Source organism: Micropterus salmoides, unplaced genomic scaffold (genome assembly GCF_014851395.1).
Source record: "Micropterus salmoides isolate LMB-PRFRI ecotype aquatic unplaced genomic scaffold, ASM1485139v1 Ms_hic_scaffold_4, whole genome shotgun sequence".
Lineage (NCBI taxonomy): Eukaryota > Metazoa > Chordata > Actinopteri > Centrarchiformes > Centrarchidae > Micropterus > Micropterus salmoides.
The window spans coordinates 13,245,813-13,270,262 of NW_024043372.1; the positions used below are offsets into that span (position 1 = coordinate 13,245,813).

Sequence of the window (24,450 nt, forward strand, 5' to 3'; positions counted from 1 at the left end):
CTCTTTTTAGGATGATGGGGGGGGGGGGGGGGGGGGGCATTCTCTATTCCAGTGTTGAAGTTCAGAAGTTCAACAGTACTGAAATTAATATCAGCCAAATGAGTACATATGTACGGAAAAGCCCTTAGAAGCATTCTGATCTGTGAAATTAATTGCTCAAAGAAGGTGATCTCATGAACATCTGTCTCTGTGAAACATGTGTTGGCACTTTGACAAGAAGAAACCCAAATCAAAATGGGCTAAACATCTGAGATAACAATACTTGGGAAATCCTAAGGAGACAGAAAGCATTCTTTTTGGGCATTGTGTTACATCATAATCTGAATATGGCTCTTCTGCAAGTAAAAAACCTGATAAAAGGCCAATGTTGTGCTTCCACAGCTGGATAATAAAGTAAACACTAGCAATGTTTTATTCTGTTTATTTCAGTTCTAAGTGTGTTTGAATTAAACAGAAGAAAGCACAGGAGATGCAGTAACTGCATTGAATCTGGAAAGGGTGAAACAATTTCTAGGCCTGTACCAAATAATACAAGGCTTCATTCATAAAGTTGACATTTGAATTCTAAATCAACATTTGAACACTGCTCATGTCTATTCATTCTGCAGTGCTAAGGGTGAGAGGTCGGGACTCTATAAAACCGTAGCAACCAGGTAACATCGCTGTCTCCGTCTCTCTCCTCTGCCCTCTCAGTCATGTCTGAAGACAGACATTCAAAACTTCATTCAAAAACCTCAAAAGAAGCTTTGAATGTAAAAAAAAATGTTTTTCACAAAGACAAGGTATAACTTGCTAGTTACTGTTATGAGGTTCTAAGCAATAGAAAGGTCTGTGGAGAAAAGGTCTGTACAGAAAGGTACATCTGTGCAGACATAGAAAATGGAGCACTAATGGAAAAGAGTATTAACTGTATCAAGGGGTGCATCACACTGCAAGGACCATATATAATAACCAGCCTAAGAGTCCAGCCGCTATGTGAGGCTGCACTTGTGCTCTGAGCTAAATGCTAACATGCCTACATGTTTAGCAAGTATGTTTTTACACAATTACCATCTCAGTTTAACAATTTAAAATGTGTTAATTAACTCTGAACACAAAGTACATCTGAGACTGATGTGAATGCCATTTGTTTTGCACCTATTTGGTCATAAGCCAAAGTGTTGGACAAATAAAAAAATGTATTGATAGGGCTAGATCAAACGTTAAGGGATCTCTGAATTGATTATGATGCATCCTGATTGTAATATGAATATCTGTACTAAATTCCACAGCAATTCATCCAATAGTTGAACAACAAATGTGAACCTCATGTTGCAGCTACAAAAAGTCAGGGGATATCCAAAGTCATTAGATTAATCTTCTGGGAACAATGAATGTGTGTACAAAATTTATGCCAATTAATCTTGTAGAGTTAGAGATATTTCACTGGTTAAGTGACAACTTTGACCTTCTAGCAGTTGTAGATGAAAAAGTCATGGGATCATCAGGATTAGTACTCTGGGCAGCAGTGATACCCACATTTCATGGCAATTAATCCAGTAGTTGAGATATTTCAGTCTGTGGAGGACCAACTTGCAGAAATGGCCATGCCTAGAGCCATACATGCATGCTAGCATGGCATGAAATAGTGGATGGATTGAGTGTAAGTTTGTGAAATAACATAAACACTAGTTACCAATACACAGTAAAATGTGCCAAAAGCAGTATTGATGTATTCGCAGTAACTCCATATCAAATAACTCTTTATTTATTCTAGTGTAGCCGATGTAGTAACTGTAATAACAGTAGCGGCAGTAGTACTAGTTTATACCATGGAAACTTTAAACTCTGAACAAGAACTACAACAATAACCAACTGAATTATCAGACCTTGGTGTCTTACAGAAGGGCAGGCACTAGGACCTGCAGTACTTGCAGTCAGACAGAGCCTGCAGCCTCTGGGATACTTCTCACTTACTTTCTGAACAGTTTTCAAACAAGTGCAAGACTCAGAAAAGACTGTTTGGGATAATTGACACAGAATTTTGTTCTTTTTCACCCTGGCATCTTGCGGACACAAACTGGAATATGTTTCAGTGATCCTCTGGAGTCCTACGTCAGTGGAGAGCTTCTGCAGAGGTAGAGGACTATTTTACTTTCACCTACACTGCGTGAATCTACAGGAACTTACTACGGTAAAATGCTAAAGCAACAAAGTAGTTTAACATGTTTTGCATTATGTTAAACCAATTTACAGATACAGGGAAGATGTTTTTAATATATGGAATAGATTTAAATGTGCAGCTTCAAAGGAAAACCTCCGATAACCAGGTGAGAAAGTATTGAACTAGGTAAACTTTCACATGCAGCCCTTGGATATTTTTATATGTTCTGTCCCCATAGATTATGATAGTTACCTTCAGAGGATCTGATCAAAATTGTTGTGTGTTAAACGGATAATGTGGGTTTAGAGTCAGACCTAACAGGGAACTGATCATCTCCTCCATCCCTTCAGAAACTGTTGAAGCTTAGCCTGGGGCTCATCGGGTTACAATAGCACTGATCAGACCTGTACTCGTCTCCTTAGGCTAGGTAATATTCTCAAAGCATTCCTACAGAATTTTTGTATTTGTATGGCATGTTGGGAGGAAACAATGGGCTAGCTGCAGGGTAGTTTGCTCAAATTATGTGTGCCACACAGTTGAAACAAATTATTGCATTCTTGACATAATAGCAGGTGATTATACTCGAAAAGACTTGCTATGCTATTTAGATAAGAGGTACTGTATATTTGGCATTTTGGAATAGAAATTCAAACAGACCTTTAAAAATAAATGTGGTTTATTTTGGACACATTTGATTATATTTTCAAGAAGTCATTCTCCTGTACTGAACATTTCCTGTTGTGAGAAAAATCACTTTTACTTCTAGATGTTTTCTGTGTGGAGTGCTTAACAGTGATATACAGGACAATGAGTTTGCAGACAGAGAGTGGGTCTGCATTTGAGCTACATGGTGAATACAAGAACAGAGCAACCCATTTATAAACTAACCCATATGGCTGTTATCAACTAGCTTGAAAAATAAACTGCAGTATCAATAGGGAGGCTTCTCTGCGCTCAAACAAAAGAGGCAGTAGTCAGTTTACAATGACAAAGAGAGTGATGAAGTCAGAGTGATGAAATCGGGTGGGGGTGGGCTGACGCTCTCAATGCTTAAATAAGGTACTTTTGTAAAGGAATGGAAATAATAAATGCAGATTTCCCCATGCATTTCTGATGGTATCTGGTCTAAAGTTTTTGATCAATGGAAGCTTCAATTCAGGGCCTATTTTACTCTCTGTGATGAGGGGCTGGGTTTGTCATCTTTTACAGCTGATGCACATGGCTCTCCCAAGAGCCCTGACCACAGATAACTGAAGTATGTCTAAACCAACAGTTCAAAACCCAAAGATATTTCATTTGCAATGATTTAAAACAGAAAAGTAGCACACCACCACATTTAACAATCGGAAAAACAGAGAATGTTTGAGAGAAAATGAATCTGAACAAGTGAACTTTCAGCACTACTCCAACCTTTCCTCTCCCTAATCCAGTAATAACAGAAGTGCTGCCCAACAAAAATAATGATTTAATATATATGCCAAAATATACCTCACTAGATATTTATATATAATAATTAATAGATTGGCCAAGAAATTGCAGCCTCATAATTAAAATGCATTAAATTTGTTTCATTTTGCCAAAATTTAAGAAACTTAACTACACTGAGCTGAACTTATAGCAACACAGGAAAGTGTCCGCTGGAAATATTGTGTGACTGCCAGATCGTCTTCAACCCACAACTGACGTTTTTATTTGGCTACAATCTAATTGAATAGAAGACCACTCATGTAACTATCCCACAATCAACGTGTTATGTATTTTCAATAGATTGGATCAAAAATTGTTGTGGTGGAAGATGGTAAAAATGTGGAGTTCAGTTTTCTTCTTGTCCACAATCTTCATCTTTTTCCATCTCTTCTGGTATGCAGACCAACAATGTACATCAGTAGAACTTTTCCACACACCAGCATTCCTCATTGCTGAACAATCTGTTCCACAGGTGGATGAACAGGGTCTGGCATACCGGGCTCAGACTCTTAGACAGGTTACAGATGCTGTATGGTCCATTTAGAGTAAAACCAGGGAAACAGGCTTCTGCCTAAAAAAAAAAACCTGGTCAAAATCTGTCTGCAATGGTCAGTCATTGACACCTTTTTTAGAACTTGCTGAGCAGACGATAAGGTGAATGGTGTCAATTGTAGAGAAGCTATGTGTTTTTTGTTACATATACTCCTCCTTTTCTTTCTATTCATCTGACAGACAGACATCTGACTGTTTATCTTTGGCTCTGTTTTGCTTTGTTGGAGATATAATGAGTTCCAGTCTTGTCTCGCAAGATTTAAAAGTGAACCACTGACAAAAAAAATCTGTCAGAACTACTTTTATTAAGCAATGCATTTGCATTTGGTGGTTAACTGTTCTTGTTGTTGTTCTTGTTTTAACAAGATGCTCCTCAATAACTGAGTCTTTACATGTTAATAGTGCTATATCTTTTCTTTATGTTTGTTGTTTTTTTAAAATCTAAATCTTGCACCTGTTAAGCGTGCAGTTTTTATTCTGGTCTCACGTAGGCCGTACTCCATACAATAAAAGCTTTTTAACACTGGTTAACCGTACGTACCGTACCTATATTGGAATTTAAACTATCACAATCTTAATTTTCCTCTTACATTTTCTGCCATGTAGAGAAGTAGTTATGTAACTCCAAGAATTCAAAGATGCACGATCCCACTGGATACATATTGCAAAGGACAGCATGTCCTTTGCAATATGTATTTGTATGTATTTGCTGTCATTTGCATGTCAGCTATGTTGGATTTCAGCTGACATGCAAATGGAACATTAAGGCTCCAATCTGAGGGATGTACAGTTATGCAGTTACATTGTTTGTTATAGTTTAAAAGTTCTCAATTACAGTAACTTGTAAGGTTACACAGGAACTAATAAATATTGATAAAGGTAAACACTCCTTTTCCTTTTTTGTTTTTTTGTTGAGCTGTTGAAGAGTACAGTAGTATAAGTAGTTATGTGAAGAATGAGTTAAAGAATTAACAGACTGCTTCAAATTCTGCCAGTAAAAAGCAGGATTGTAATTGTCTACTATTACAGAGGTTTGTGCTATTCTTTCCCTCACTGGCATCAAACCTGATTAGCCACCCTTCATATATAATTGCATCAGCATCTATCCTTCCATACAGACATGTCCCATCATCTCTTGCAGCCTCAGGCACAGTAACATGGTGGTACCGATTACAAAACATTTAAAAGAATAACATAAGCTGCTGTTAAAACCTGCTGCTGTACAACTGCAGAAAGTGTTATCTCTCTTAATAATTCAGGAGGAGCACCTCCCTCTGATATCACAGTGGACATTAAAATACACAAGTGGTCCAAGTTCAAAATGTGTAACTGAAGACAGCAGATAAATACAAAACCATTGAAAAACTGAATATCTGCAGGTTAAGCAGAAGAGATACAACAAGCCTGTGCCTGTGATTGGGCTGTATTACCTCTCTCCACTGAAGTGCAAGCAGAAGCACCTCATCAACCAAGTTACTATAAGGCCACACACACAGTGTGTGAGCTGTGACTCACTCTCCTCACCCAGCACACCAACTACAACTCAACCCCATAAACCTAACTATCCATCTGTATCTTTTCTCCTTCAGACACATTCAACTCTACATTAACAGCGAGAAGGGAAACTTGCTTTTCAAAATATACATTTAAACTAACCTCTAAAAACAATTAAGGCAAAAGCCTAGACGACCACTAAAAGTGACAGGATACAAACAGTCAAATCAGCTTGTAACAGAAAACGTCAAACACTGCTCCACGTATGCATATTGACATACACACCGCCACTTCTGTGGTGTCACTTTATTTACCCTCCATAACAGCAGAGGTGAATTTATTTGGAGAAGGTGTAACCATAATATAGGGATACGGAAAATTGCAGTGACAAAAACAATGGCCGCAGTAAAAGAGGCACAAAGGTGTCAGATGGTATGTGAGAAGCTGTTTGATTGGTCATAAAGGTGCAGATGTATCACACGCTCAGTGAACCGAGACTTTAAACAATCAATTTGGAAAGAGTTTGCCACAAAATGTCAAAAGAGCAATCTGGCGAAACAATACTGGTAGATTAGAACTTCAGGCTGTCTCGTACTTGAAGCTGCTGCACAAAGAATTAAAATATTTTGGCTAACAAGGGTCAGCACTTGAAAGAGTACAAGGCCAATATGTGGTGCTTTTACTGCAAATGTGTATGTTCTTCTATAAAAACTCACATCCTGCATCCTGGTTTTCATTTGGTGAAAATGAAAGCAACATTCGGACGTTTGGGTTACACACAAAAGAAGAGACACCACAAACTCAACCACAACTCAATATCTTACAAAACAGCACATAGACTGCCAGAATACCAAGAATAAATTGTGGATAATGTTTTCGAATGACAAAACTCAACAGGCTATTTGAAAATGTTTGATCTGGCGTTCCTCAGTAATACTGCTGACAGACACGAACAGCACTAAACATTAGTGTAAACAGAGGATTCCTACAGCAAAATAGTTTAACTGTGAGAAAATGGCTTGAATGTGAAGATGTGTCTGGCACTTTATTTGTATAGGATCTGCATGATTCTATTATATATTATATCAGTTATATAATTTCCAAGCGTTGAAAGCCATATCTGATCTGGCATCTGCCGTTGTAATGTCCTCCAATAATTGAATTGGCCGTAATCCTGAAAACAAAAATCACTGGTTGTTACACTCATTATCAGCAGGAGAATTTGAGACAGCTCTTGGTCACTGAGGCTGTTTTTAAGTTCAGCTCTTAAAGGGGCCAAAGTTAATCCAAAAGTATATATGACAATGATACACTGATGATAAATAGTTCATCTCAGGAGACCGAGGTCTGCCAAGGTTTCATCACAAACTGCACAAACTAAACTTCCACAGCATTGTTGAACAACACCTACGCTGACCCCTTGAGTCATTGTTGTAAGAGTTTATTTAACTTATTTGAAGTACCCGAGCAGAGCCTGTTTGTCCGCCGAGCCTGTTGAGTTTAGTTACACTGTGTATAGAGACTGGGGTCAGCTGTGTTTCCTCAGCGCAGTGAGACCAAACACAGCCATCAGTGAGTAATGAAACTGTCCTTGTTAAATCTGTCATTTACCATTCACATGTGGTTGTTTCTGTCATAGTCAGTGATTACATCGCGTGTCGTTGGGTTTGGGCAGTATAAAGAAAGATGTTGTACACTTTATGACACATTCTTTCTCTAGCTGTTTTCACTTATGTTTGACATTAAAAAATGCAATAGATTTTGTTGCGTGTGTGTACAGATGTGTGATCTGCCGTATAATCTGAGTGGTCAACAGGAAGTGCTAAGTCCTCTTGTGGGAACTCCTTAACTTGTAAATACTAAATCACAAAGCTACATTATAATTTCTGCAGATTTTGCATGGCAGGAAACATGAACAACTGGCTGCTATTGTCATCCAGATGTTGCAATCAAGTAATCTGTTCTAAGTGATGAAGTTTCAATCTGTTGCATCACTAAAAGCTTCGGATTCAAAGAACGAATCCAGTCTGAGCCTTTCCCGACTGAGTGGCCCTCCCCAATCTACTCCTTGGCTTGATGCAGTTCAGTCTCAGTGTGGACCTGATGTGGTCTTCTGGTCTCAGCGCCAGGCAGACTTTCACACATCTGCCTTAAATCACAACTGACTGCCAGCAGAGGCCCCATTTCTCAAGCAAAAGGTCATATTTGGTTGGAAACTGTTTCTTACATAGTCTGATAACAATAAAACAGAAAATTGCCTAAACTAGATGCAACAGGACAGCTTTCAGGAAAAATGGGAAATAATGTGCTTCAATTGCATGCCATTATCCTTCTTAACATGTTTCCTTTGACTAGTTGCCAACAGACAAAATAAGACATTTCACTTCCCTACAACTTGTGGACAAGCTGAGGCAGGCATGCAAAGGCTCAAAACCTAAAATGTAACCTTAAATGTGTTGCATGTGAGTCCTTGAACAGTGCAATGTGACCATCTGTGTTTAAGCAAACCATCCAATATCATGTATAAGCATGTCTCATAGCATGTGTGAGGAAAAATTTTATATATGTTATATTCCAACAGGTTATGTATCTAGGAGTGTCATGATTTCGATTCTAATTGAAAATCAATGAAAATAAGCTTTGTATACATTAGAAAGATTGGCGAATTTCCAGTATTTTTTTCTCTCAATCCATACTTGCGGCGAAAAAAATCACCCCCAACACTTCAAAGACGACACAGTGTAACTTACCAGTAGCCTGCAGCTGCACTTTTTTTGTTTGTTTCCAGTTGTTGGTTGAATAAGTTGTTACATGTTAAATAAATTATTTAAATTTGACCACACAACCTTAGTGCGGTACATTTCAAAAAACAAATTGGGAGGTTATACCACACATGATACCATGTAGCCAACCTTTTTAAAGAAGAATGTGAAAAGATAAATGGCAGTTGTCAAGGCATAAAACCAATGATCTGTTCATCTTTAAATATCAAGACTTGATAGTCCAAAAATGACATCGCCATTAGACCTGGGAAAAAATGTTTAAATTGAATCAAATTGTGGATTTGGAGAATGATGACATGACAATTAGTCGATTAATCGATTAGTCACTCAAGAGAACATTAATTGCCAACTATATTGATAACTGATTAATTGTTTCAGACATTTTTTAAGCAAAAATGTCAAACATTTGCTGATTCCAGTTTCATAAATGTAAGGATTTGAGTCTTTGGGTTTTGGACTGTAGGTTGGATAAAAGAAGCAATTTGAAGACGTCACCTTGGGCTCTGGCAAATTGTGATGAGCATGAGGTCATTTCTTGACATTTTATAGACTTAACAATTAAACATGAAAATAATCTGCAGATTAATGGATACTGAAAATAATCATTGGTTGCAGCCTTAGTGACAACCCTGATTATATCTATAGTAGCCTTAAAATGGGCTTTAAAATGTGCCTGTTTACATCCTATAATCAGTTCTTTATTCATTTAGAATGAAGATATTTTAAGATATTTTGAAGCTCTGGTGTGAGGGTGATATTTCTTCACATTGTTCAAAAACTGCAAATAATGTCATCTTAAGGTTAAGGAGGAGATTATGTTCACTGGAGATTTACAATATTAAATTTATTGACCTCGTTTTCTCTTCTTCCGCTCAAGTTTCCCATGCTTCCTGAAAAATGGCACTGTTACAGATTTAACACAAAACAACTGTGTTTCAGTGACAGACAAACCTCTCCTCAGTTTATCTGCGTGGCAACGTCCTACTGTCTTTAGCCGATTACCAGCTATCACCTGTTGTTACTGCACTGTGTTTTTGTGTACTCTGGTCTTTGTCAAACAGACTCAAATGTGAATACACTGAGGTCTGTCCGATGCAAGAACTGTATTAAGAACTGTATTTAGCAGAAAACTCCATTTCTCCAGGGGGGGTATCAATGAGAGAACAAGAACTGAACTACCATTCACCATTTTGTGCAGGACCACAGTCAAGAAGTATTTTAGTAATCAGGATCAGTTCTCACTGACTTATTAAATGCTTCCTCTATTTAGTAGAATTTAAACAGAATATAGTTACACATAAGCTATTTGTAACTTTCTATTGCCACAGCCTATCTATTTTCCACGCTTCTAAGTGTTTTCTTTTTTCATTTTAAGATTACTTCTTCCTGTGTACCTACTCTCTGTGATGCCTCAGGAAGGAATATACTGCACATTTGCCATAGCAACAAAATTATATATTTGACTGAAAACACTATTCAAGTTAAAAGACCTGCATCTTCCTGCCTCCCCTTGTGTGTCTAGGAATACACATCAGCAGAGCTGCGTGCATGGTTAATTGATGGCTCCCAATCCATCAATTAAGATGTGAGTGGCTCAAGAAACAGGACGCACTGTAACAACTGCAGAGGGGGAAATGCTTTGCCTGTAACTAAAGTCTAATTATAGAGGAAAACGGCAACATGGTGAAAGCCTAGCAATTTAGTCACAAAGAAGAAAAAATGTTTTAAAGTTTTTTTCAGAAACTATTGTTAGGTAGTACAATTTAGTAAGAAAATAAGTAAGTAAAGTTTTTTAACATAGCATCTTTCACAGAGCAAGGTCATAAAGCTTTACAAGAGCAAAATATTACAAATAAGACCATCAAAACAGGTTCAGCTTCTTTTGAAAGGCGTCAAGAGAGACCACAGAATGTATGTCTAATGGAAGAGCATTCCACAATATGGGTGCGACCACTTTATAGGCACGGTCATCTTTTTTGCTGTTGCTTGACCCCGAGGAACAACCAGTAAGCCCAGTAAGAAGACATAAGTGACTTAGTGGTGATTTAGGGGTGAAGCAGGTCAGAACTGTACCCAGGTGTCTATTCGGGGCTCTATATGTGAAAAGAAGAACCTTAAAATGAATCCTTAACATGATGGGAAACCAATGTAAAGACGGCAGGATGGTTGTGATGTGAGTTGTCCTACTAGTCCTGGTCAGCAGCTTCACAGCAGCGTTCGGGACCATTTGACCCAGGGACAACTTGGCCAAGCAGGTGAAAATTAGAAACAATTCAACCCTAACATTAAGGGTTTTTTAACTTAATTTATTTCTTTTATGAACCTGGTAGAAAATATAAAAATTGGAGATAAATGGTTATAGATAATGGTAAATAGTTCACATTTATTCCACATATTGAAGATACAGTAAATACAACCTGAAATATGAAGGAAAATGTTTACTGTAGCATTTGTCTTATTTATTTTGCATTACATGTTTCTTACTTATCGTTCATACATTTTTATATTTATGTATTTTATCTATTTTTTAAATGTACATAACTACTGGTTTTATTGTAAAATGTCTTTGAGTGTCCTGAAAAGCGCTATAGAAATAAAATGTATTGTTATTATTGTTATTTTACACCAACATTTTTGTGGGTTCCAGATTTAGAATAAATTAATAATCAAATGATGTTATGCCTAGTTTTGGTGTAATTTGAACAAATCACATAAAAGTGGAAGGTTGTTATACTTATTTATAGAATAGAATATAGAATGGACATAATCATTTCCACTGGGTTGTAGTTTATGAAATTTTCTCCTTTGGACCTACATTTTAGAAAAACCCACAAAGCTACAGTAGAGCACAAATGACGGATAAATACTGATATCTTTTTTTTATAAGTTTTAATGTTAGGAGAACTGTGTTGGCCTATATGTAATTGATAACCTGGCTTTTGGAAGAAAGGAAATGAAGAGACATACTATAATGAAAAAAAAAATCATAGTAAAGACAATAGTATTTGTGTTTTTCATATAGATCCTCACATTTTACTTTGGCTGTCATTCCTGGAACCTCTGCTTTGAGGGCTTAAATTCAGTACAAAGCAATGCTTCAGTTTTGCAAGAATGCCCACAGCAACGTAATGAGCAGCATGTCATTCAAAGCTTGTTGGTGGCTTTCAGATAAAGTCACCTGTACCTCCCTTCCTCTTTGAATGAGAGCCAGCCCTGGTGGATCAGGTTACTAGAAGGGTTGTGTGACTTTTACCATATGAATGAAGCCACGTCCATTTATTTTCAGAGGGAGGTAGATTGTTCGTGGTCTGCAGACTGGATTGTGTGCCATCCCGGGCTGCTTGTCAGTCACCCCAGACGGGGCTTATTAAACTGCTCCATTAGAGCTAATGAGTGTTAGGTCACTGGTTGTGGGTGGCCTTTCCATTCAGTGCTAACAGACCAAATAACTGACTGGCTTGCTGATTCATTAAGTCACATCAACAAGGAAAGAAGTGTTTTGTCCGCCTTCAAAAAATACCAGCATTTACAGGAGCCTCAAACTATCCTTCAACAAGATACTTAACATTTAGACAGTCAAATGACATAGAATGACAATGCCAATTATTTTTTCTATCAATCAGCTAGTTGACTGATTGATCAGTCAACTAAACGTTTCAGCTCTACAGCAAAGCGCGCATACAATTGGCATACAGTATGTTGCATCGGGTACAGTTATCATGTACAAATGTAGAGATAGACCTCAAATAAACTGGGTTTATTATGTGAAGACCTCATCACTTTCTAACTTCATCCAGAAAACCTTGTTAGATACAGAAGCAATAGAAGACTGGAACTATGAGGGAATTAAATCGCTTAGGGAGCACCTTCTTCATGTGGGCCCATGTGGATATTCCCCATCAAAACAGTTCCCCAAACTATTCCAAAGATGAGTAGTGTAGTTAACTGGGCCACTTAAATGGAAGAGAGCATCATCAGGATTATTATATGCACCTGTGTTTTTGCTGCTAACGGTTAAAATGTCTGCTGTGAAAAAGGTCTACTACCTGATGCATAGCACCCTGGCCTTGCAGCAAATAATAATGATAGAAGAATGAAGAACAGTAAGGAAGTTGACACATTATTATGAGTTGAAAGTGTGGCTTAATATTAAGTGTGCTACGGCAAAGACAAGCAACAACCAATAAGGAAATATGCTGCAAACTCCAATTCAGCCCATAAACATTCTTATCGTTCAACACTACACAAATAAATAAACAGCATTCAACATTAATATAATTGTGACCAATGAAAACTAAGCTCAGAAACAACAAGAAATGTATTCACAATTAAAACACAAATAGTGCATAAGTAGGCTACATGACATAGCAGATTTTAGCAGCCAGCAAACACAAAACAGGTAACAGCCAGCAGCCTGGGAAGCCTCCTTACGTTGTTCATTTCCAAGCACACAAACACTAGGTCACCATAAGCGGCACAAGCAGCATTACATTGCTTTGCTTGATGAAGCAAAGCAGCGATCCTTTGCACCCAAGCGTTGACATCTCACATCTCTGTTTCAAGTGGAAAGAAAATGGGTGCCAGGACTCTCCAGTCACATGTTGGCATGTGTATCAGCTGGTACCCAGCCAGTTAGAAGTAGGCCTCTAATAGTAGTTTATTTTTGTGGGTTGTTTTGAATCATTAAATCCTTGTGCAAGAAAAATGGTCTACATAGTGGTTGGTCTATAATTTGTTGATGTTAAGTGCCAATGTTGGCAAGTTAACTTGTGTAATGGGAATTTCATGAGAACCATCTTTAAAACACTGCCATGTAACTAATCTCACTAGGGGTCTCCAGCCTCTTGGCTATGGGGTCAATGGAAGGTAAATATGTGTGATGCTTTAGCATATGTCCAGAGGGGTCGTGACTTTAAGTGGTTCAACAATCATAACCATTCATGCAAAACAATGAGTAAAACATTTCTAAAGTTTGCTGTAGCAAGTCAAACACTTTTTTTGAAGTTGCGCCCCATCCAGGCTGAGATTGGTGCACAAAAAGCAACACTGACGAGCAACATTATGTGTGGATAAAAGACAAACGATCTTCTCCCTCCTCTGTGTCTGCCGACAGAGGTTAGCAGGCTGGCAAGAAAGGGAACAGGCGAGCGTCACATAGTGCACCCTGGGTAATGCGGTTTATTTAGGGCCATATAAACTGCCCAGAGAACATGATATGGAGAGTGCAGAAAAGAGTACCGATGTAACACCAAAATATGTGACCTATCAGATTCTGTGACCCACAACACTCCTATTGCAATAAAACATGTGAGCCATCAGATTCAATGTCGAAACCCAACCCAGAATCTTTTCCTGAACCTAACAATGTACTTTTGGCGCCTAAACCTGACCACACTGCGACCGCTTCACAACGTCAACCATGTGTTACAAAGCCCCGAGGGCTTAACTTGTATTTTTGGGTCACAGAATCTGATGGGTCAAAGATTTTAGTTTTCGGCTGCTTGTGAGTTAGTGCTGGTAAGTACAGGCCCGCTTCAAACACTGGTAGGTCATGTTCATTCATGTGTGTATTTTGGACCTGTATATGTATAATAATAACAACCGAGTGAATAAAATTACAGCCTATTCCATTAGAGGGATTAATAAAAAGTAGCCCATGTCTTCTTTTTCCTATGAAGCGTGGGCATGTTAAATAATAGGTTCAATTTTACCTTACACTATACATACAGTTGGGAGAAGTATTTGACACACTGGTGATTTTGCAGGTTTTCCTACTTACAAAGCATGTAGAGGTCTGTAATTTTTATCATAGGTACACTTCAACTGTGAGAGAGAATCTAAAATAAATCCAGAAAATCACATTGTATGATTTTTAAATAATTAATTTGCATTTTATTTCATGACAGAAGTATTTGATACATCAGAAAAGCAGATCTTAATATTTGGTCCAGAAGCATTTGTTTACAATTACAGAGATTCGTACGTTTCCTGTAGTTCTTGACCAGGTTTGCACACACTGCAGCAGGGATTTTGGCCCACTCCTCCATACAGACCTTCTCCAGATCCTTCAGGTTTCGGGGCTGTCGCTGGGCAATACGGACTTTCAGCTCCCTCCAAAGATTTTCTACTGGGTTCAAGTCTGGAGACTGGCTAGGCCACTCCAGGACCTTGAGATGCTTCTTACGGAGCCACTCCTTAGTTGCCCTGGCTGTGTGTTTCGGGTCGTTGTCAAGCTGGAAGACCCAGCCACGACCCATCTTTAGTGCTCTTACTGAGGGAAGGAGGTTGTATCTCGCGATACTTGGCCCCATCCATCCTCCCCTCAATACGGTGCAGTCGTCCTGTCCCCTTTGCAGAAAAGCATCCCCAAAGAATCATGTTTCCACCTCCATGCTTCACGGTTAGGATGGTGTTCTTGGGATTGTACACATCCTTCTTCTTCCTCCAAACACGGCGAATGTAGTTTAGACCATAAAGCTCTATTTTTGTCTCATCAGACCACATGACCTTCTCCCATTCCTCCTCTGGATCATCCAGATGGTCATTGGCAAACTTTAGACGGACCTGGACATGCGCTAGCTTGAGCAGGGAGACCTTGCGTGCGCTGCAGGAGCTCTCTTCAGGTCATTGACTAGGTCCTGCCGTGTAGTTCTGGGCTGATCCCTCACCTTCCTCATGATCATTGATGCCCCACGAGGTGAGATGCATGGAGCCCCAGACCGAGGGAGATTGACTGTCATCTTGAACTTCTTCCATTTTCTAATAATTGCGGCAACAGTTGTTGCCTTCTCACCAAGCTGCTTGCCTATTGTCCTGTAGCCCATCCCAGCCTTGTGCAGGTCTACAATTTTATCCCTGATGTCCTTACACAGCTCTCTGGTCTTGGCCATTGTGGAGAGGAGTCTGTTTGATTGAGTGTGTGGACAGTTGTCTTTTATACAGGTAAGGAAGTTCAAACAGGTGCAGTTAATACAGGTAATGAATGGAGAACAGGAGGGCTTCTTAAAGAACAACTAACAGGTCTGTGAGAGCCGGAATTCTTACTGTTTGGTAGGTGATCAAATACTTAGGTCATGCAATAAAATGCAAATTAAGTATTTAAAAATCATACAATGTGATTTTCTGTATTTTTGTTTTAGATTCCGTCTCTCACAGTTGAAGTGTACCTATGATAAACATTACAGACTTCTACATGCAAAATCAGCAGTGTATCAAATACTTGTTCTCCCCACTGTAAATATTAATTATGAACTGTCTTGAGACACAATCACAAATAAAGTGGGGAAGTAGACTAAGGAAGTTGCTATATATACATGGCTACATTAGAACATTTGAATTACATGGTGAATGTAAGGTGTCTTGTGATTACAGATAGCGGTGTTAGTAGCATGAAATACAGTGAAAGGGGAGAGCATGACCCCAGAAATGTCCCAAGCGGGGTTGCATCAAGGTTTTTGAAAATGTTCCACAAGGATCATTTCATGCTAATACAACAGCATTTCCTGTAATGTTATCATTGGCACATTGTGCTGCAAACATCCTGTTCAGCATCTTCCCATGGTGTTTTATTGGGTTAGATTGGGGGGGGGGAGGGGGTTCAGCTAAAGCCAAACCAAAACTAACATGACAGTGTCTGCTCCATGGCAACACACATTATCCTGGTGAAAGACACAGAGGGTCCTAAGACGTGCCAAAAAATAGCATTTCCTTCACTGTTGCACCATCACCATTATATGACCAAGCAATATTTTTCTACTCTCCTGTCATCAGGTGGTCGTGCGCTGCTGTAGCCCATCTGCTTCAAGGTTCAAAGAGTAGTGCGATGTGAGATGCCTCAGTGCACACTAATGTTGGAAAGCGCTGTTCTGTGCATATTTTTAGGCCACCTCATAACTTGAATGAATGTTGCCATTCTCCTTTCGCCACAGGACGAGACTGCTGACTGCATGTTTCTTAACCACTGAGTAGCTGTTAAAGCTGTGTGTCGAGGGCCAAAATTTTAGACCCTCAAAATAAGTGAAATGTTTGTTTTCTCTTAACATGATTGCTCTTTTTCATGACATGTAGAATAACAATGTTGTTGTTCAAAATAATTACATGAAGAAAAAGTTAAAAGCCCAAATATGTCCATGTCATTTTTACAAACTCCTATTGTACTCTTAACATATTATATGTTTATACAGATATTAGCTCTAAGGGTCAATTACACATGACATGAGTTTGTACTTCTGTATTTCTCTGCTGCTGTAACACATTCTCTAGTATTTCATAATAAATTTCATGGTCTTTGGTGGCTTATAAGATTATTTTCCATCTTTATTCCAGAGCGTGGTCTTTCAATTTGAGAGCATGACTTATTGATTTCACGTTCAGATTTTGTAATGCTTTCCCTGAAAACGCTGCCTTCGCACTCAAACACCCCTGCTTGTGCTTAGATTTGCTCAGCTTCTGCTCAAACGGTATGCTTGAACTGTTGCTTGCACAGATTTCCTGTGCCCCAGCTTCAGCCCTTCACTTAGATTTGATGCTTGAAATATATAGTATATATGGTACATATATACAAATAGCTGCCTACACATACATGTACTGCATGGAAGCTTTTTTTGAGACAGTTATGTTCCTTAAACAAACTTCAGTAGTGTCAGTGGAGAAAGACCCACCGGAAACAACACCGGAACGGGCTTCTTGTTAGTATCAGGTTTTATACCAACAGCAGTTTGGTAGTTATTCAATGTCTGTGTTAGTTCAGCAGTTAACTGCATTACATTCTGCAGAAAAAATGAAAAATTAGTTACCGTTAGACTTCATGATAGAGACACACTATGGCTGAGAACGATTAGAGATCATAGACAGAGCACAAGTCACAATAGCAGCGTGGCTGGTTTGTGAAACAACCTGTCCTGCGATTGAAAGGTCACAGGTTAGAATCCCATAACAGCCAGAGACCACCTTTGTTGAGGTGCCTTAAAGCAAGAACACTTCCTGTGCCACATTCTTTAAAGGAGTACACTGGTGTCATTTAGATTTACGGTCCATTTGCTTCTGTTTATACTGTATATATCTGACTTTCTTTTCATTTTGCGAGTGTGCCATTACCTTCTGTTGTCAGAAGATAATGGCACACACTGTTTTCTTACTTCCTCAGCTGTGCATGAAAGTAACTACTTGCAAAGATACCCTAAATTTTAAATATTACACTGTTGGAATATGACTGAGTTTTGTAAGGCAAGATGTCTTCAGGGATTATTTCTTAGCTTTTCAAGACTTTGTTTCTGTGAGTGTCAGGTGTTTGACACCAAGTAAAGTGTAACAACTCTTAGTCTGATGACACTTGAGTACAATGACAAATCGATCAAACTGAATGACAAAAACAAAATTACGGCTTCTGGTTTACTGTGATGGATCATCTTGCTTGAATGGTGGCTGCGTTTCATCACTGCACAAATAATGAATCATGGCACTCTGAATGTAGGAAATCACACCTATTGGAATAATTGAACAGTGAGACAGAACAGCCATATCCTGATGTAAGAAAATCTTACGCGGCGTTGACGCCTCTCCAACCCCTCTGGTGTGTGTATGTGGCTTCATACAGAAAAAACAAATGATCTGGTTTCTACTTGTTACTAAACAACCTTAAACATTTATATGTCTTGCTATATATCTGTCTTGTAAAGTACAGGAGTGTTAAAGTCTCAACAAACCTGCCAAAACTCAAATGCTAAGGAATGCTGACAGAGTTTACAATGTTAATATTAAACTACAAACCTCATGTTTCCACTCTAGATAATCAAAGTTATGCAGGTCTGCTTCTTTATTTCGGTATGTTCCGTATGTGAGGATCTGGTGAGCGGGAATAGCATATTAACTTTCTCTTCCCGCATCAGTCTCACAAAGAATCTGTTTACAGTGGGTTTATGAGCCGGGTGAGACACTTTCTCTGCTCGTCTCTCGACAGGGATACTGAGTGGAGGCAGAGGAGGGCAGAGGTGTGCTGGATGGGGGCCGCGACTGGGCCTGATGGGAGGAGCCCAGAACGCAGTGAGCTCTAATCACGTCCTCTAAAAGCCACCGAGGTGCTACAGTTCATGTGGAGACACTGAAAAGGTATAGAGATAGAGGTATGGGGTGCGGTTAGCTTACTTGGTAGCGCGTATGAGTCCTTAATAAAGCGGTCCTTGTTTGAGTCCAGCCTGCGACCCTTTGCAGTATGCCTGTCTGTCTCCCACATTTCCTGTTTATCGTTGGCTGTCTCTGAGAGATGGAGATAAGGTCATAGTCAAAATGATGTGTCCTATCAATCGATGCAGCAGCATTTAGATCTGTCAGTCAAACCTTGTTTTGGGTTACAAACACAAATACAAGCAAGTAATACTTTTCATTTTTGCTAATTTTGCCATGTTGAAAATCTAATAAAACCGTGCTTCCTCTCTACGTGAGACACCCTAAAATGAGTCCAGTTTAGGTTTAGTAGAGACTTTAAAGTGATATGTTGTTGATATGTGCAAAAACATTTTAAAAAGCTAGAGTTATGTGAAATCCTTAACATCTCCTGGATATCAATTAACATATAAAGTGCAGTAATTTCATAGGAAACAGACATAGGCCAAATGACACTGCAATTTAAACAAAAAAACAAACTGGAGCAGGGAAGACTGCTGGTTGATGAGGTGTATTAGAGAAATCATATATAATAATATAAAAGATTTATTCTTATTATTTTCTCCTCTGATACATGCAATGAAGAAAAATTATTAACAGTCTATCAAATGTTCAAATCAAATGCAAATAATTGGCTAAAACGACCCTATTCTGTATTTTATTTATTGGTCTTAGCGTATTATTCATCTTAACCAATAATATCTTCAAAGCGTCTCAGAAGGTGGGCACCTCTGTTTCTGTACTGCAGTCATCTCTACTCTTAATCAACTTCAGAAACATCCAAAGCACTCTCAGTTTTAGTATTTTTAAGTTGTAAGAAATATGATAGCTTTTGTTCTGAAAAATGTGAGTTGGTATGAAGAATCTTAATTTTTGTCTCCGCTTAAATAAAAAATTCCACTTTAAGCAGTTTGCTAAACATAGGTCTTGACCTATACCCACAAACCAACAGTCCCACTTAACAGAGCTTTTTCACTGCAGATAGAGATTTAACACAGGAAATGCACAGGTGTAATATATAACATTATTTAAGGCATTCAGGTGTCCCAGTAAACAAACAGTATAATACCAGAGATCTAAAAGAATTAAATAGAAGGCATCCATAAATACTGTTATTTATTATGTGTTTTTCTGCTATGACATGTAAAGATATCTGCTGTCAAAACAGACAAGACATTTGTGCTAAAGTAAAATCTCCAGCGGGCCTAATAGTTGACATATTTGCTTTACATATAATAATAATAATAATCATAATACATATGATGCATGTCCTATAGAGTTTTAGTAAAATACTTCAGGTAGCGATTTAAGCATTAATTTACATACCTATAAACAAAAAGAGCCTTTTGCCACCGGGGAGGTGCTGTCCTCATTTAAGGTTTTGTTTTCCTTTTCATCACCCTTTTCTTGTGCTTGACTCCAAAGGTTTTTGCTGTTTTCTCACTGGATGAATGTTTCCTGCTTCCTGCTGTAAAGCAAACTTCCTGTGGGTCCTAAAGCAATTCAAAAAGGCAGATAATGTAAAAAATAAATTAAAAAGTCTAATTTTAAAAAAAGAATAGCGAACAGTCTCCTCTGCAGTGGTGCTCTCTATTTCTAGAAATTATACTAATCATCTTACAATTGATGCAGTAATGATTTTTTTTTCATGTCCAAATGTTGCACCACACACAGGAAGAGAGAGCAGAGAAGCGAGGTGTGAGACTCTAACCTGAATTGGACAGACCTCACAAGCATTGATTAATGTAATCAAAGCTCACATTATATACTTTTGTACAGGCTATGATTTTTCTTTTGATTTGTTGTGCCAACAATGTTAATTCACGAGCAATCACCCCAACACCTCAGGAAACATAGCATGTAATAAACCTACCTGACAGAGCCTGCTAGCAGAGCCATCACAGGTGTTAACACGCCTCTGAATCCCTGATGTACCGGGTTAAATACAGAACACAGCCTGTCAATTTATGCAAGCCAGTAAAGACAGATGTTGTGTTGTGGTGTGTGGAGTCGCAGTATGATGAAAGGATAATGGTATCAACCCAATGGGATTTCACAACAGTGTCTCGATTCCTGTGGATTATGTGACACCTATTTTCATGAATATCTTGCATGTACAAGGTCTATTCATGTATATGATATTCTTTACTGTTCCACAAGGGGAATTCAGGTCTGTGTTTCTAGAGAATTATAAAAAAATCCCTGCTTATCTTTGGATATCTTATCTGTGGATATCTTTGGAATCAAGAAGCATCCTGCCTCCTTATGTTGACTTTCTGCTTATTTATCTTCCTCCTTTGCTACCGTTTTATGGCCACTAGAGGTCGCTACCACAATAAATGCAAATAAAAGAGTACATGGTTATTTATTTGTCATAATAGAAAGCAAGGTTGTATTACGCTAAGAAAGTTTGTAGTCCCTTCATGCTATACACAGAACTTTACAGATAGTTAAATGTGTCTAATATGGGTCGTAAGAACGTGCTGCACAAACTGTCTCTAATCTACCAAAGTGCTTGTTGACACCCTCAGGTTGTGTGCCCATGAGGTCGTCCATGCTGGTCCTGTTCCTCCTCTTCATTGCCCGGGCTGTGGCTGCCATCGGAGGAGACACGTGCACCGCCCCAACAGCACAGCAGAAGGATCCAGCCAATAACGTTAACTCCATCCCCACAGTGGACCCTAAACTCTTCACCAAGCGCCGCTACCTCTCACCCAGGGTGCTCTTCAGTGCTCATCTCCCCGATGCAGAGCCAGCGGGGTCGAAGGATGCTGGTCGAAGGACCCGCAGGCGAGCAAGGCAGCCTCAGCACCGTGGAGTTTACTCAGTGTGTGAGAGCATCAGTGTCTGGGTGGGCAACAAGACCAAAGCCACAGACATCTCTGGCAATGAGGTGACAGTGCTGCCATATGTGAATATCAACAATGTAAACAAGAAGCAGTACTTCTTTGAGACAACGTGTCACAGCACCCGCTCAGGAAGCTCTAGCTGTCTGGGAATCGATGCAAGACACTGGAACTCCTACTGCACCAACTCACACACTTTTGTACGAGCGCTGACTTCGTTTAAGAACCTGGTGGCATGGAGGCTCATACGCATCAACGTGGCCTGTGTGTGTGTGCTGAGCCGCAAGTCATGGCGGCAGTGAAGACATAGCGTGTACATCACACACACGATAACACACTCTCTTCTTCACCTCTCACTCTCTGCACAAAGTAAATTATTGGTATACGTCAAAGTTTCAGGACTGCATGTATATACACCAGGCCTGGGTCAAACAGTATCTGCCACTGGTTTGTAACTATTGTATTTACCCGTTTAGGAGTACCAAACATAAGGGGGGTTGTTGCTTTGTCACTTAGCTTCTGACAGTATTTATTAAACTGCTAAGAATTACACTGAGGAGCTCCACCAATTATACACATCAAAGTCTTTTACAGGGCTTGGAAATCCTACTGCATATGTATAAAAAGTTTTATAAAGCTTTTTGTGGCTCCAGAGGGAGCTGTATTAAGTCTGATAAATTACCTCAACTGACGTCAGATTAGGCAGCGTGGGTTGGAGCTAAAGACCAGTTTGAAAATAAAAACAATTCTAGGGGATGTGGAGTTAGAAAGAAGTGAGCTAACCAGACCTCTGCAGCCCACTACTCATCTCTCCTTGAGGCCAGTGGCTCGATGCATAAGTCGCTACAAACATAACCATAAGCATAACAAGCCGGAATGTCTGGCTGAACTGCCTGCAGTCAAGTTGCATTGTGGGTAATGTAGGCACCAGCAGTTTTGACATAGGAGAGGAACGCATAGAACATCTGCAGTTCTGCTGCATGAATTTTCAACAACATCAACTTTTTTTCTGCACATTTATATAAGAACAACATTATAGGGGTGCAATGCTAAATCAGTGGAGTACTCTTAAGAAACAGATTTATCAAGCGACTTGTTAATGTAAAAGTAAACTTTAGGAGCAACTCTTGATTGACATGATTGATCACATGTATGCTATGAGCAGGAGCATCAGAAACAAGAAATTAACCAAGAATCCTTAATATGTCCATTAGCAATTGCCATGTGGAATAACAATCAAATATTTTTATAATAGATACTGAGGGATAGATGTGTGTTAAATTGGCTACAATAAAAATAAAAAGCAAATCAAACTCAGCAGCGGCTGGTATAGGCTACAAGGTAAATCAGGAGTACCACACTGACAAGTGCAGACATTGAAGATGCATGAAAAGTGATTTCAATCAAATCAAAGCCAGCTTTATACTTCTAGTCAGTAGCACTAATGATTGCAAAAAGGAAAGAAGTACATTTCAACTCTCAACTAACTCCTCAGGTCAAGCAGTTTACTTGCATTCGAAGGATAATGGACATATTCTGGATACAGAGGAAAGATGGTTTCAAAGAGGAGTGAAAGAAGCCATTTGCAGCAGAGTAGAGAAAAAATATCTCAACAGGGGAGGTGGTCTGCGACACCACTTATCACCCATCTACAATGCTGTCTTTTCATCCCTTCCCAAGAGATTGAACATACACTCACATTTGGCCTCATGAGACAATCCCAACCACGGTTGTTCAGACTTGGCCTCAGGTGACTTCAACAACCATGACGACTGCTGTTACAACAGCAAAGAGTGCCAGTGAACCAAGTGGTATCCATCACCTTGATAACGACCCCCCAAAGAGGTTATATAGCTGGGACTCCCTGCCAGTCTGTCAGAACTGAAGAAGCCTCTTGGATGAGAAGAAAAACATCTCCAAGTATCTTCAATAAGTCCAATTGCCCTTGATTTTAACCCACCTTGGATGTTCTTAATTATATGTCACTTGACTAATGACATTTTGTACAATCATAAATCATGTTTCAGAATTTACATAATACATAATACTCATCAGCCATCAATCATAATACAGATCAGCCTTTCTCTGTGTAAAATGCAAAATGTATTTCTGAAAAATAAATCCCACAGTTACACACACGCCACAGGTGATCCAGACTCGGAAAATTGTGACTGAAAGGAAATTAGTTTCAGCTGTCTGAGTGAAGGAACGAAATTAAAAATAGCACTAGGGCCATACAGTGTCAATTTTAGCATTTAAAGTCTAGTTCCACATAACCAGGGGCCTAGCACAAAATTCTGGACCCGTCTCCCGTCTCCCTGCTCCCACACCTATTCATTCAACTATCTTCCCTCCACCTTATTACAACCCTGCACATGATCTTAAACCTTCTTTCTGCTTCTGCAGCAGGTTTAATTTAAACCTCAGATGATGAACTCCAGTGGCATTTAAGTGACTACTGCTGGACTCGGCAATGGTGGTTAAGAAACTACCTGATTTTGTTCAAGACAGCACAGGCCTTAATCCTTAAACCGCTGCTAACATAGTGAGAGAGCAACAGCCCCTAAGAGTTTTAGCACCACACAACAGTCATGCTGATTATAGTATTTTTTCTGCCACTCATCCTATACCACACCCCACCTATTCTAAGTAGACCAATGCAACCCACACACTTTGAAAGTACAATTTGACCCAGGTCTCATTTAAGAAATACTTCTGTTAAAACGTTGATGTTGATATTGTTATTTATTAAACACTTACATACGTGCACTGTGTGTTTTATGACATTTATTGTACGGTGCGCCTGTTGTTCCTGACTGAGTAAGCCTCTTGACACAAGAATAAATTTAGTTTTTTGGCCTCGATTGAAAAATGGAGAGAAACCCCTCATGGCTTCATTTTACTGCCAGTAATTTGGTGTTTTGGCTTTGCTCTGTGTTTTTTCTCCTGCTCTCCATTCTATAGTAGATATAAAACAAAAAGGAAAAAGACAAACTATGATTCA

At 39.0% G+C, this 24,450-nt stretch overlaps 1 protein-coding gene and 1 long non-coding RNA gene across 3 annotated transcripts in view; one reads left to right on the forward strand and one right to left on the reverse strand.

The window, feature by feature from the left end:
* The window catches only part of LOC119886943, a 34,647-nt gene that overhangs the window by 9,807 nt on the left and 390 nt on the right, over positions 1–24,450 (reverse strand). For both annotated transcript variants that reach the window (XR_005441574.1, XR_005441573.1), the window contains exons 2-4: positions 20,474–20,526; positions 19,927–20,093; positions 18,583–18,693 (exon numbers count right to left, since the gene is read on the reverse strand). This is a non-coding gene — a long non-coding RNA (uncharacterized LOC119886943). The remainder of the gene's footprint in view (positions 1–18,582; positions 18,694–19,926; positions 20,094–20,473; positions 20,527–24,450) is intronic.
* ngfb (nerve growth factor b (beta polypeptide)) lies at positions 1,958–24,215 on the forward strand. Its single transcript, XM_038697938.1, has 3 exons — positions 1,958–2,117; positions 18,398–18,546; positions 21,132–24,215. The coding sequence occupies exon 3, from the start codon at positions 21,143–21,145 to the stop codon at positions 21,746–21,748; it is 606 nt and encodes a 201-aa protein (XP_038553866.1). The 5' UTR covers positions 1,958–2,117; positions 18,398–18,546; positions 21,132–21,142; the 3' UTR covers positions 21,749–24,215.

Coding starts and splice junctions, on each gene's coding strand:
- ngfb (XM_038697938.1), top strand. CDS start 21,143: ATGAGGTCGTCCATGCTGGTCCTGTTCCTCCTCTTCATTGCCCGGGCT.